Here is a 12,727-nt window from a genome sequence, read left to right as displayed (position 1 = left end):
ATGCTCCGTGAAACTATAATACCGTGGCTCGCACAGTCGTGCTGACCTGCTTATAGCTCGAATGTGGAATTGGTCCCTTGCGCCATTTGGACCACGATCGAATCGCTACGCAAACCATACCTAGCCGAACAAATCACTGCGATGGCCTCCGCAAGCAAGCCGGCAAAAGCGGCCGCGTATGATGTGAATGGGATTCTAGCTAGGCCCCTCTTTCAGTCTCTGCAGGCAGAGGTCAGCCGTCTTCGCGTGGCAAAGTATAGGATATCTATCCCAAGGGCTGATGTTGCTCTTGACAGCGAGTGGATACTTCCCAAAGATTGCAATGGAATTTCGTTTTCGCGAGATTTGGCACTGAACACGAAAGTGTGGGCAAAGGCGCGGCCACGCACTGTCGAAACACCATTGGAGGATTTCTGGGCTGAGCGCTTCTTGGTCATTGAAAAAGACACTTCACAGGCACGGGGTCAGCGAAAGAGCCGCGGTAGCATGAATGAGGCGAGATTTGACGCCGAAAATCTCGAGCTGTTGGTTCCTGCAATCGGTGACAAGATGGCGTTCGACCTCGCTAGCCATTATTCCAGAGCCATACAAGCAGCGACTATGGCTGTTCTATTCAACGAGTTCGAGATACAGCTATGCGATCCGGATTCGATCGATGCAGCGATGCCTGAGTTGCGAGAGTCGGCTTTTGGACTGGTGCGACCGAAGGAGAAAATAGCCGTGCGCATACGCAAACGCAGGGCTGGAAAGGAGCAGTGAAGGGAGGGCCCTTCCATTTTCGGATGTGGCGCAGTCTTGCCGCGTGATTGCCGTGTAACCCCCAAAATCTTTATCTACCATTCTTTCGACCACGCACGTTGAGCACCTTGTGTGTCCTCCTTAGCTCCTCAAACACTCACGCGATCACAACGGCTGCCGATTGGCCTCGAATATGGAGCTTGATCTACTCAACGTAGTCACAGGCTTGTTCACACTTGCCTTGACGTACTGGTCCAGCAAGGTTATCTACAATGTCTTCTTTCACCCATTGGCTCACTTTCCCGGTCCGTGGTGGGCGACGGCGTCATATCTGGCGGAGTTCTACTACGATGTCCTGCAAGGTGGGCAGTATCTCAAAAAGGTCATCCAAATGCATGAGAAATATGGTAAGTATTGGCGACGAGACGCATTTTGCACAAAAAACATTGGCTGATAACACGCAGGCCCTCTGGTACGAGTTAACCCAGACCATCTCTCGTTGAATGATCCCTTCTTCTACACCGAGGTATACTCAGGCGCTGGACGGAAAATGAACAGTAAGTTTTGACTGTACAAAGTGCATGTGAGACATACACTGATTTCGTACCTCTACCTCTGCAGAGCACCCCGAGCTCTCACAAACCGTAGCTACGTCTGTGGTCTCCACCAAAGACCACGACCTGCACCGACAACGTCGGGGTTACATTGCCAACATGTTCTCCAAGAAGTCTATCTCGGATCTCGAGAATGTTGTCCAGTCAAAAGTCGATAAGCTGGTCATGCTGATGAAACAGGCCTATCGTACAGAAGAGACACTCATCGGACATCTCATGTTTGGCAGCCTCGCGGTTGACATCATCTCGCACTACGCGTACGGAGAGAGTTTCGGCGACCTCGATAAGCCTGGATTACCGTGTGAGCTCCAGCGAGACGTCAAAGGCGTAGCGTTGACGTTAAACCTGCGCAAATTCTTCCCGGCCATGGATGCGGTTCTGATGCGTATTCCGGCCTGGTTGATCACCCGTATTAACCCGTCTATCATCAGCTGGTTGGACTTTGATAACCGAATCACGAGATACTCCATCGAAGCGCTGAAGAAGAGCCAAGAAGGAGTGGAGCCAGCCAAGCCTAGGACAATATTCGATGCGCTACTCAGCTCTAAAGTCCCTGAAGAAGAGAAGACGCTGCAACGGTTGAAGGATGAGGGCACGCTTATCTTGTTCGCTGGTGTGGATACTACAGCTCGATTTCTGACTTGTGCGATGTGCTACTTGCTCACGTATCCCGGGATATTGGCGAAGCTGCGAGCGGAGCTTGAGTCCCACTCTACGTCGACTTTGACTGAGCTCGAGGCTCTGCCGTATCTGGTAAGTCGATCGCCACACTCGGTCGTACCGCCTAACACGGACTAGACAGCCGTCATCAACGAGTCTCTCCGCTTCCAGTGTTGCTTCACAGGCCGCTTTCCACGCGTGGTCGTTGAGCCTATGCCCTACAAGGACCTGCTCATCCCATCTGGTGTAAGTATGACACTCGCTCTGGAGCTTCAATTGTCTAACACTACCAAGACCATCATCGGCGCATCCCCGTATCTACTCAACAACCACCCCGACGTATTCCCAGATCCTCATATCTTCCGACCCGAGCGGTGGATCGAAGCCAAAGCCCGCGGAGAATATCTCGACAAGTATCTCGTAACCTTCTCGAAGGGCAGCCGGGCTTGCCTCGGCATCAAGTAAGACGTCATGTCATGTCGTACGGTGAAGCCATACTAACGGATTCTAGTCTCGCGTACGCCGAGTTGTACCTCACTATCGCGGCCATGGTTCAGAACTTTGACCTGGAGCTTGTGGATTCCTCCATCGAGAACATCACCCCGGATCGAGACTTTGGTCTGGCTTTTGACAAGAACTACAACTTCGGCGTCGATCTGAGGGTCACTAAGGTACTGCGGGAGTGAAGGGTGGGGGGATTTGATGCAGAAGAACCGGTATCTCAATGTATCGGGAGCATGTTCAGGATGTCATCATCTACAGTGACTATCATAGATCTGAAATAACACGGCAGCCTTTGTGTCTACAACAGAAGAGGACATGGGTCGGTAATCTTTCCATTTCTGTCATCTCTTCATAGTCATGCGGATCTGTCAGTGTCAGGTGTAGATTCGACATGTTACAGTCCTTCATCCCCAACATCAGCCGATCTAGTCGAAGCCACAACACCCAAAAGCCACTCATCCATGCACCAAGAGTCCTGCCCGCGAACTCCGCACTCGTCCTCTCAAGTACGCCGAATAGCACTGTCGCAACATCACTGTGTTGACATCAGCTCATTTCCCGTTATTGTCTCTCTACTGCGCCATGCTATATCCTTACCTGGCATCGGAACACTTTGAGACCCACTTCAGCAGTTATACCCGGCATGATATCTGCATGTGTGCGCCTCATGCCTAGGGGCATTCGCGACCGGTTGTTTGTAGTAAATGGGTGGGAAAGACGGAGGATTCGGAATTGACTGGTCGAGATGAGGGGTTGCGGCGAGTGGGTGCGCGACAACGAATGTCATAAACGCAAAGAACAGGGTTGTTACGACTGCGAGACGAGCCATGTTCACGACGATGAATTCTTGAAGACTGGGACTAGAAGGGGGATATGAAGGGAAGCAGGCTTGTAGATCAGGGAGCGTAGATGAAAGGTAACAGGAAAGTTGTATCCAAGCGAGCGGAAGAAAGTAACAAACAATCCGTTAACACATCTTCGTCACATCCCTATCACTATCACTATCACCCACCCTAGATACCCATCTGCCCAGTTCATCCAACCACGACACCAGGTTTAACAAACTAGTCCCTCGCGCGTCCCCTATAAGCTACCCCAATCGCACACGTACCACTCTTTGTACCACAGCCAACCCATCACACCCCCACACACGTATATCCACAAGCGCCCTTGCACAGTAAATTCCCCTTAACAGCCGTACACACAGACTTGTCGTAACAAGCACCTCGTTTATGCTTTACTTCATTGGGGATGCAGTGGTTCATCTATGGAAGGAAAAATAGTTAGAATGGTGTTTTGTCATGTAGTTGGCATTCATGGTGAGGAGTTTACATCACACCCCCATACACGAATACCCGCAAGCGCCCTTGCACAGCAGATTCTTCTTAACAGCCTTGCACACCTGTTCATCGTAACAAGCGCCCTGTTTCTTCCTTATCTCATTGGGGAGGCAGTGGTTTACCTATCGAAAGATTGTCAGAATGGGTTGTTTGTAGGTGTGGAGTAGGTGGGTAAGTGGCAGGGTCTTGAAACATTTGGGTTACAAGCATGGAGTGGTATCGATGAACAGGAGTTGTGATCAAGAAGCTTACCTTGGAGTAGAGGTCGATGACGAGAGCACATGTTCCGCAGATGTTGGTTGGGTTGTCCGTCATGATCTGGCGTTCTGCTAGCTCGAGGGAGGAGATGGGGGTCGCGGTCGCGACGGTGGTGAGGGTTACGAGGAAGAGGGTTGAGAACTTCATGATGATTGTAGTTGGTTGAGTGCTTTCTTCGGTGGAGTGGAGTAGATTCGTGTAGAGAAGTGTGAGTGTGGTTCGATGGAGCTGATGGGTCGCTGTGCTGGACTATTTCAACTGGCACGATGACCTGAGTATTTATCTACCTACAGTGAATGATGGAGTTGCGAGCGCATTTCCTGTGTTGGTTAGTCGTGGTTTCTTTCATGTTCGTATCGTCTGGTAGGTCTTTGGGTGGGCCGCATGGACTTTCCTTTATTCGTCCCTTGCGAACTGTTTGGAATGTGCGAAGCGACGAAACATACAGCGGATAGTACGGCGAGAATCGCCGGATCAGTATCAGTATCCGATTCTGAATGGCAGTGATGCATCTTGTAGTTGTCCGATACTTCACACGAACAAGCCACCATGGTAGGATCCGCAGACTTGGCAATATCTCTTCGTATTATGTCGATTCCTAGAGTTCGAGCAACATGCTCTGCCTTCGTTCTAGCCTCGTCCTCCAATGCGATTTCTTTGTATGTACCTACGCGTGTCAACAAATATACTCATCTGATCTGCGAAGCGTTCGAGCAAAGCCGCAGGGGTTATTGACCTTTTCGCGAGCGCTTCATAGATCAGATGAGCAGACTTATCGACAAGCGTAGGCACACACGCTCGAAGACTACATCGTACCCCGGCACGCCTAGGCACATTTAACCACCTCGTCCACCCCTCTCATCCTGCATACCAATAGCTGGGTCGGGCGCCTCGGGGAACTCTTTCTTCGCCTTCTCCTTCCCACCAGCAGAGTCCTTTCCTTCAGTCGCATGACCACCGCTGCCCTCTTTTTGTGCGCTGCTTCATGGTATTAGCCGTATGTTGCGATAAGCCACGTTCGTTGCCTTCCGTCCCCGTATGTATGTTGCTGGAAACCACTCACTCTATGCCTGCCTTTGCATTGCTCTCCTGGACGTTGTGTGTGTCGCCCTGCTTGACCTTCTCTTGTACCGCGTGCGGGCTATCGCTGTCGTATTTGTCCGTCTTGGTCTTTGAGTTGGTGCTTAGGTTATTGGGGTATTGCTCGACGCGTCTTGAGGTCGAGAGGGAGAAAGGACGTGCGGATGGGGCGGTGAGGCGTAGGGTCCTTGTGGACCGGATCATGCTGTTGCGGAACATGGTGGCTTGGGTCGTCGAGCCTCGAGCGGTGTATTAAGTAGGTGGTGAGTGAAGGTGAGGTTGTGTATGTGTCAATTGAATCGATGTGATGCTCAGAATCAAGGTAGGTGGGTGTAAGGAAGCAAAAGTCTAGAAGAGACCGAGGTATGCAAAAGCAAATGACGCATGACGCGATTGCACATTTCAGCTAGCAATGATGATGTATGACGCTCTCTCCAATTGTACCTGGCATGGCTGGCGGCATGCGGGTCATAGCTCCACCTGACGCGCCTTACCGCATGGGGGTGGCATCTACCCCTCCCCCACATTTCGCGATTTGAGCCTCATCGCGAAGACGGGCCCAGGCTAGCATCCTTGAACGCGCATCGTACCGAGATCATCATCGAAGACTGTCAGAGAACCCGACTAGATATACCATACTCGACCACATATTCGTTCAGCGCCACAGAGGTTGCAGAGCAGACAAAGACCACGAGCGGCACAACAAGATCATCACCAATATGGCAGACCAAAAAGACTGGAAAGCAGAAGACTTTCCTTGCACCCTGTACGCTTCCAGTCCATAACAAATGCGATTCACATTCCTAACACGACCTCAGCACCCTAAACATCCCCTTCCCAACCCCCCACCTCGCCGAAACCGCCTCCCGCGCCCTCTCCGTCGACGCCGAACTCTCACCCCTCGTCCGCCGCGCCTTTTCACTCACCACACCACCCTCATCCCCATCCGAGTCTCAAGAACAAAGCGTCCTACAAGTAAACTACGCAGCAACCACAAACCGCATGTTGCGCGTCGCGGTAAACGGGTTCATCGAGAGCATAGGCGTTGTGATTGGTGTGATGAAGGATCTAGACACAGATGTCGTTTATGAGGCTACGAAAGAGGGGTTGGAGGGTGTGCAGGGGTTGGATAGGGAGAAAGTGGGTTGAGGAGGGGCATGGGAAGCAATGATATCAAAGTGCAGATCTGCAATGCTGGGAGGTGCGATGCGGAAGACTGGGGAGGAGAGGGAAGACGCGATGAGCGTTGAAGAGGCGACGACGAGGACGATAGACAAGCCCAGCACACGCGCCAGGGGGAGACTAAGAGATCTATACGGAAGAAAGCAAGTCGCGGATGGACAAGGGCCGAAGCTCTGTCAATCATGAGATGGCCTCTGGGATAGGTAGAGGATGAGGAAGTCATCTCGTGCTATGCTGCAATACCATGCATATATACATATCCAATCATATCGCCATGCCGCTCAACCTTGCTTCTCGTTTCACATGCCAATAACCGCACTACCACCGCATCCTCATCCTTGCTCCTTCACTTGCGGCTCCTCATCACTCTTCTCATCCTCCGCCTTCCTCTTCTGCGCCGGATTTCCTTCCAGAACCGCCATTTTCGCCTCTGGCACCATCGACGGCGCAGTCGGCGCATGCTCCGGCGGTTTCTCAGCTGGCATAGGCGGATACACGCCGTCGTCTCTAATTTGCCAGCCATCGATCTTGAGAAGTTTCCACCTCTCTTTGATCTTGCATCGGACCAGTTCGCCTGTGGTGCGCGCGTCCTCGTAGCTGTCGTGGCCAGCAGCGCCTCCTTGTTGAATTTGCTCGCCAAGCTGGTCGGACGCCAGCTTTCGCAGGCCGAATCGGAAGGGGAGACCACTTGGGTTTGGGTACAGGAGGACGGTGTCGATGATGGTGGGGTGGACGAGACGAATGGTATTGAGATCGTTTTCGAGCGCATGACCAAGGACCGGGGTGGTGGGAGAGACGTGAGAGAGAAAGAGTTCTCTTGCTGCGTGGGGTGATTCGACGATACGGAGGTCTGTACGGACGGGTTTTGGATTGTCTGGGTCATATGGTTTCGCGTTCAGGAACTGGTCTGCGGTGATACCAGAGAAGCGGGTGTTGAAGTCCAATACGTGTCCAAGTGGGCGGACTAGTACGTCGACGAGGGGTTTGTGTTGTGGCCATGTGATGACTGTGAGACGAAGCATCTCAAGGCCATTGGTGGTATAGCCCATCTCGCAGTCGAAGCAAACAGCGGTGTCCTTCGGAACTTTGTCGTTCTCCGGCGTTTCTATAAATGGCATGATGAGTGACAGTCGATTTGGATCTTTGACGTTGTACACATGGGTAGGATGTGTAGTGCAGCCCGGTGATCCTACCTCCCCGTTGCAGCAACTGAATTTTGTAGGCTCTGGGGCGACACCTCTTGTTTTCCTTGGAAAAACGCGCCTCCCCCAGTGATACCTGCACTGCCCTCCTGTTGCAAGCACTCCATCTTCTTCTCGCCGCTCCGAGAAGGCCTGGAATCGAGTGCTGCAACGGTCACATTGTTCCCAGCCGCCAGCTGCTTCGAGCGCCAACTTCGTCTCGTTGAGATCGGCCTCACAAGGTACTTTGGTCACATAGCCGTGCTGGTCTAATCCATCCTGCGAACACACTAGCCTGGGAAGGAACGTCATCTCTTCTTTCGCTGTAAGGCCCGTGTCTATCCTCTTAGGTGGCGCTTTCTTTGGTGGCTCTCCACTCTCCTTGGCTACCGCATCGCGCCGCTCCTTTACCCATTCCTCTGCCGGCATGCCTTTTAACTTGACCAATCGCTGCTTGAGTATGTTCTCGTATACCGAGGGGTTTGATGTAGCTATTCTTTCTTCTTCGTCAACTGCTAGCTTGTTGAGCTGGTTTGCGGATAGATGCAGCGCTTTGATCTCAGGCTTGACTGCTTTGAGGAGCTTATCGTTCTGCGGCTTCATGTAAGAATGTAGCGCCTTGAGTAAAGCAACCCGTTTGGTAAAGGTGGCTGGTTCTTTGTTGAGTTTGCGTGGCATCAAAGCTACAGGAGCATCGGGTTTGACGGCAGCTTTGGGCGCAGTTGCAGCCGGAGGTGGTGATACTGACCGCGTGGCAGACTTAGGGAGAGTAGAGGTAGTGGAATTTGCGACAGATGCTTTAGAAGGGGCAGGTTTAGCAGCCGCAGGCCCAATGTTTGTTGTCGGTGTCTTGTTCTTGGGTATGTCCGTGCTGACCGAGACATCGGGCGTCTTCTGGGCTGGAGTAGGCTTGGTGATAGTGGGTGCTTTCTTGTCGTGGTCAAGCTTCAGCCTTTTCGCGATCGGCTCCGAATCATATGTTGCGGCAGCTGGCGATGGAGATCGTCGTGTTGTAGTAGGTTTTGTAGCATTGTGACCGAAGATGCAGTGAGGCAGCTCGCACTTTGCACCCGAAGGACATGCTATATTGGCAAAGCTCCTGTAAGCTGGTACTGACGGCCACATGATTGTTTCGCTTGCGACGTGTTCTTTCCTGTAAGTAGATACAATACCAAGCTGTATGCGCCTGTGACCTACCAGCACGCCAACTTAGGAAAAGACTGAACACTCTAGAGCCTACGTTAACGTTAGCTCACCTACTTCGCAAGCTTTTGTTATGATGTAGTCTGCAGACCTGTTCAGCTTTTTTCTTGTGGAAGGTGCCAGGCTAGAGCTGATGAAGAGCTATACGGCCAATGGATGCGATGTATGAGAACTGGCCTTGGGTCTGACGCCAGCCACACACGCTTGATTGCACGATTTTGCGACGGTATGAAAGAGTGATGGTCAAGCTTTCAACATCTCATTGCGCGGGAAAAGATTGATGTAGATGCAAAGACGGCTGGTACGACAGCCTGCGCGTCAAGAGTCTTCTTGCAGCTTCACGAAGGGCAGTGTTGTAGAGATTCGCTGCCCCAAAATTACCAACAGCTCCAGTATGAGCTCCAGCTGTCCCGAAAGAGCTAGAGCGGGCTAGACGGTGAAGGTGAGGGATGAGGTGAGATGCGCATCTCAGCCCTGTAGATGTTTAGCGCTAGACGCAGGGTCCACGGACGCGGGCGGGCGAACTTGCGACGGCGATCCGCCTTAATTCCGTCATGACGCGGTGATGCAACCTGTGCGCATCTCAAGCCCGCCTCCCTTTCACCCTCCAGCCAGCGCAATACCCACGAATGCATGCGCGACTGGGCCTGAATAAATCTGCGCATCTACACATCATATCCTGACAAATTTGCCACTTTCCGCGACATCACAAGTGTCCTGGTCGCATAGGAATTGCTTTTCGGACCGCGCGCGTCTCGGGTCATCCTACGCCTTTCGGACGACTTGTGGACGCCCGAGCGATATACAAATACTGCGCCTTTCACCATAATACCCAGGTCAGCCAACTTTGATATCTCTCGCCATGTCTACCTCCTTGAACACCTCCAAGAAAGCCGACCACCTTTGTGTCCTCGTTCATGGGTACGTCCCTGTCTCCGTCGCACGCTTATCGCCTCTTATCATGTCAAGAAGGAACACTGTCGCTGACCACACCCAGCCTCTGGGGCAAGCCTGAGCACCTCAAATACGTTAGCACTACTCTAGGCGAACGATATCCAGAGGACAAACTGCACATCCTCGTGGCTAAGCGCAACGCTGGCAGCTTCACTTACGATGGCATCGATACCGGTGGCGAGCGCGTGGCAGAAGAAGTGGAGAGGAAGTTGGAGGAGCTCGCTGAGACTGGGCACGACATAACGAAGATCAGTGTCGTTGGCTACTCGCTAGGAGGTTTGATAGCACGCTATGCTATCGGTCTGCTGTTCCACAGAGGCATCTTTGAGAAGATACAGCCAGTCGTATGTCTACACGACCATCCACGACTCTCCAGTCTATCTTGCTAACGTTACCAGAACTTCACAACCTTTGCGACACCACATCTCGGCGTACGAACACCCCTCAAAGGCTACCACAGCCACATCTGGAACGTCCTGGGAGCGCGAACACTCTCCATGAGCGGGAGACAGCTGTTCGGCGTAGATAAGTTCAGGGATACGGATCGATCACTCCTAGCCGTACTTGCGGACCCCGAAAGCATCTTCATCCGAGGCCTTGCCCAATTCAAGCATCCGAGTCTATACGCGAACGTCGTGAACGATCGAACAGTCACATACTACACCGCCGGTATCTCGCAAACCGACCCTTTTGTCGATCCGGACGACATCAAGATAAACTTTATCCCAGACTACGAAGATGTCATTGTCGACGGTCGGCACCCAGTCTCGCATAAGGAGCCAGAGGAACCACCAGCGTTGTCGCAACGGCTGGTACAGGGTACATGGACAATACTGGGAAGGACGGGCATTGTCGCAGCCTTGACCGTCCTCGTACCGATCGGGGTTTCAGCTTTCCTCATAAACTCGGCATTCCAATCGATTCGCAGCCAGCAACGGATAAGACTGCATGAGGAAGGCAGATCAGGCATCGACTACGCGCGCTATCGCATACCGCTCATGATCAATGCCGTACGGCGCGAGGCCGAGGGCATGTACGAAAACGCAAACCACGTCCAGAGCCAAGAATACTTGAGCGAGAGCTACGAACACGTAGCGTCTGCTTCTCCACGCCTGACACACAAGGACGAGTCCAGATCCGACGTCGACTCGATACAAGAGCAAAAAGAGGCCGCGACTCCCACCTTCCCCACGCTAGCTCTCACGCAAGAGCAATTCGGGATGATCGAAGCGCTGGACAACGTCGGCTTCACGAAGCACCCAGTCTACATTCACAACCACCGACACTCGCATGCGGCAATTGTTGTACGCATGAACAAGCCTTCTTTCAATGAGGGTAGGGTGGTCATCAAGCACTGGCTGGACAACTTTGAACTATGATGAAGCCTCTGGTGGTCATTTTCTGTTTGCATTTACAGCGTGGCGCATGGAGTATCTTTGAGATGGCATTCTCAGGATAGGGGAGCAGACTTCCTTTCGGGGAGTTATATCTTTGTCACTATTTGTATGTATGTGTCTCCAATTACGAATGTTTAATGTGTTACTACACCACAGCTGCTGCGCCACTCACTCTTCTTCGTCCGACTCCGACTCCGAATCCCCCTCATCCTCATCCTCATCCAACTCCCCCTCCTCCCCCGCAAACCGAAACGTCAACCCCCTCACAAACCTCGCTCGAAAGTCCATCCGACACATAATCTCCACTCTCACAACCTCATACTTCGCCGTCTCATACACCCTCAGCGCATCTTCTTGTTCCTGCGACACAACCTCGTACGCGCACCCTTCCACACACGTGCCAGGGTTATCAACCAAAGCTTTGTACTTGCCGCCCCACCTCCTGATCTTTCCTGAGTGTATCATAGCTGGATATAGTGTGTGGTGTTGGTCTGGTGGCGAGTTGAATAGGTGGGATAGTTGTGAGGGGTTGGCTAGGGTGTCGTAGAAGAAGTACCATACTGGAAATTGGTTTTGTGCGGGTTGGTAGTCGGAAGGCGTGATGTTTTGGGGGCGACGGTGAGGTAGTGTGGTGTCGTAGCCGAGTGTTGGGTATGCATAGAATGGAGAGAGCGTTTTGCGTGCGATGTTGATGGGGATGAGGGTTGGTGAGATGGTGGGGTATGCCTCCGCAAGCCATTTCTTGATCGTTGGGATATCGATGTCGCGGACCTGACAGAATGTCGCTGCGCCGTCTTCGCCTTGCCCTTGGTGAATTTTGGGTTGGGTGGGGAGGATGGCGGCAGAGGCGAGGATTGTGGGGGTGATGGGTGCGGTGATCTTGAAGAGGTAGTCCATCTTGCTCGATTTGCGCTTGGGGGTTCCATTCGCTGGAGTATGGTATTTGGTGGCTCGAATGAGATCCTCTAGCTCGGAGGACAGCTTGGGTGCGGCAGTATGATCGAATGGTGCGGCATCGCCGGTCAGTTCGTTCAGTGCGTTCATGCCTTCTAGGCATAGATCTTCGGGGTATTCCATGGTTTTTGCGGGATTGAGGATTGTATGAGAGATGGAGTTCTCCTGCTGCAGGTCGCGCCTTCACATTCTTTATGTATAATTTTCCTCTTTCTGAGTCACAGCCACACGTTATACCGCACCTTGGTTATGTTCGATGTATTCAGTGGTACTGCACCTGAGCAGTGAGCCAATAGATCACGATGAGTTACTCGCAGCACCCACACTTTATACCAACACATACTTTTGAGGCTTACATTGTTCTGCGTCACCGTAGGCCGTCATTGTGGAATCTACTAAGTTACTCCTAGGTGTCGCAAAGCTTGTGGAAACTTTTGTTCCCGCGGGCTTTTAGATGCCAGCCCGACGTTCGTCGCTTACAACAATGTCCCTATTTGCATGGGTACCTAGATAGCGAGGGCGAGTCCAGCGGGTAGCCACGAGCCCTGGAGGCTGTGCACGCTAGACGCTAGGCTAGAGTACTTTCGATACAGTCCTTCTACGACGCACGAAAACCACACATCACTTAAAGCGCATCCAGAGTAGCGTTCACATACTCCAGT

General features: G+C 52.3%; 7 protein-coding genes across 7 annotated transcripts; 4 read left to right on the top strand and 3 right to left on the bottom strand.

Moving 5' to 3' along the window:
- Positions 1-1,288: 1,288 nt before the first annotated feature.
- On the top strand, positions 1,289-2,150 carry J4E93_009136 (uncharacterized protein; the record flags this gene model as incomplete). Its single annotated transcript, XM_049347030.1, has 2 exons — positions 1,289-1,295; positions 1,360-2,150. 2 exons carry the CDS (start codon positions 1,289-1,291, stop codon positions 2,148-2,150), a joined length of 798 nt encoding a protein of 265 aa, XP_049195985.1.
- A 338-nt stretch (positions 2,151-2,488) lies between these two features.
- On the top strand, positions 2,489-2,698 carry J4E93_009135 (uncharacterized protein; the record flags this gene model as incomplete). The annotated part of the gene is made up of 2 exons (XM_049347029.1): positions 2,489-2,493; positions 2,524-2,698. The coding sequence occupies 2 exons, from the start codon at positions 2,489-2,491 to the stop codon at positions 2,696-2,698; spliced, it is 180 nt and encodes a 59-aa protein (XP_049195984.1).
- Positions 2,699-4,950: 2,252 nt separating this feature from the next.
- On the bottom strand, positions 4,951-5,413 carry J4E93_009134 (uncharacterized protein; the record flags this gene model as incomplete). Its single annotated transcript, XM_049347028.1, has 2 exons — positions 4,951-5,095; positions 5,178-5,413. The coding sequence occupies 2 exons, from the start codon at positions 5,411-5,413 to the stop codon at positions 4,951-4,953; spliced, it is 381 nt and encodes a 126-aa protein (XP_049195983.1).
- Positions 5,414-5,913: 500 nt separating this feature from the next.
- Positions 5,914-6,343, top strand: J4E93_009133 (uncharacterized protein; the record flags this gene model as incomplete). The annotated part of the gene is made up of 2 exons (XM_049347027.1): positions 5,914-5,960; positions 6,013-6,343. 2 exons carry the CDS (start codon positions 5,914-5,916, stop codon positions 6,341-6,343), a joined length of 378 nt encoding a protein of 125 aa, XP_049195982.1.
- Positions 6,344-6,708: 365 nt separating this feature from the next.
- Positions 6,709-8,682, bottom strand: J4E93_009132 (uncharacterized protein; the record flags this gene model as incomplete). The annotated part of the gene is made up of 1 exon (XM_049347026.1): positions 6,709-8,682. The coding sequence occupies one exon, from the start codon at positions 8,680-8,682 to the stop codon at positions 6,709-6,711; it is 1,974 nt and encodes a 657-aa protein (XP_049195981.1).
- A 940-nt stretch (positions 8,683-9,622) lies between these two features.
- Positions 9,623-11,093, top strand: J4E93_009131 (uncharacterized protein; the record flags this gene model as incomplete). Its single annotated transcript, XM_049347025.1, has 3 exons — positions 9,623-9,681; positions 9,758-10,058; positions 10,113-11,093. 3 exons carry the CDS (start codon positions 9,623-9,625, stop codon positions 11,091-11,093), a joined length of 1,341 nt encoding a protein of 446 aa, XP_049195980.1.
- A 186-nt stretch (positions 11,094-11,279) lies between these two features.
- Positions 11,280-12,188, bottom strand: J4E93_009130 (uncharacterized protein; the record flags this gene model as incomplete). Its single annotated transcript, XM_049347024.1, has 1 exon — positions 11,280-12,188. One exon carries the CDS (start codon positions 12,186-12,188, stop codon positions 11,280-11,282), a length of 909 nt encoding a protein of 302 aa, XP_049195979.1.
- Positions 12,189-12,727: the final 539 nt, after the last annotated feature.

This window comes from Alternaria ventricosa (genome assembly GCF_023758065.1).
Source record: "Alternaria ventricosa strain BMP 2768 chromosome Unknown scaffold_19, whole genome shotgun sequence".
In the NCBI taxonomy this organism is placed as follows: Eukaryota; Fungi; Ascomycota; class Dothideomycetes; order Pleosporales; family Pleosporaceae; genus Alternaria; species Alternaria ventricosa.
Note: the sequence above shows the minus strand (reverse complement) of the source record. Positions and strands in the feature narration are given on the sequence as shown.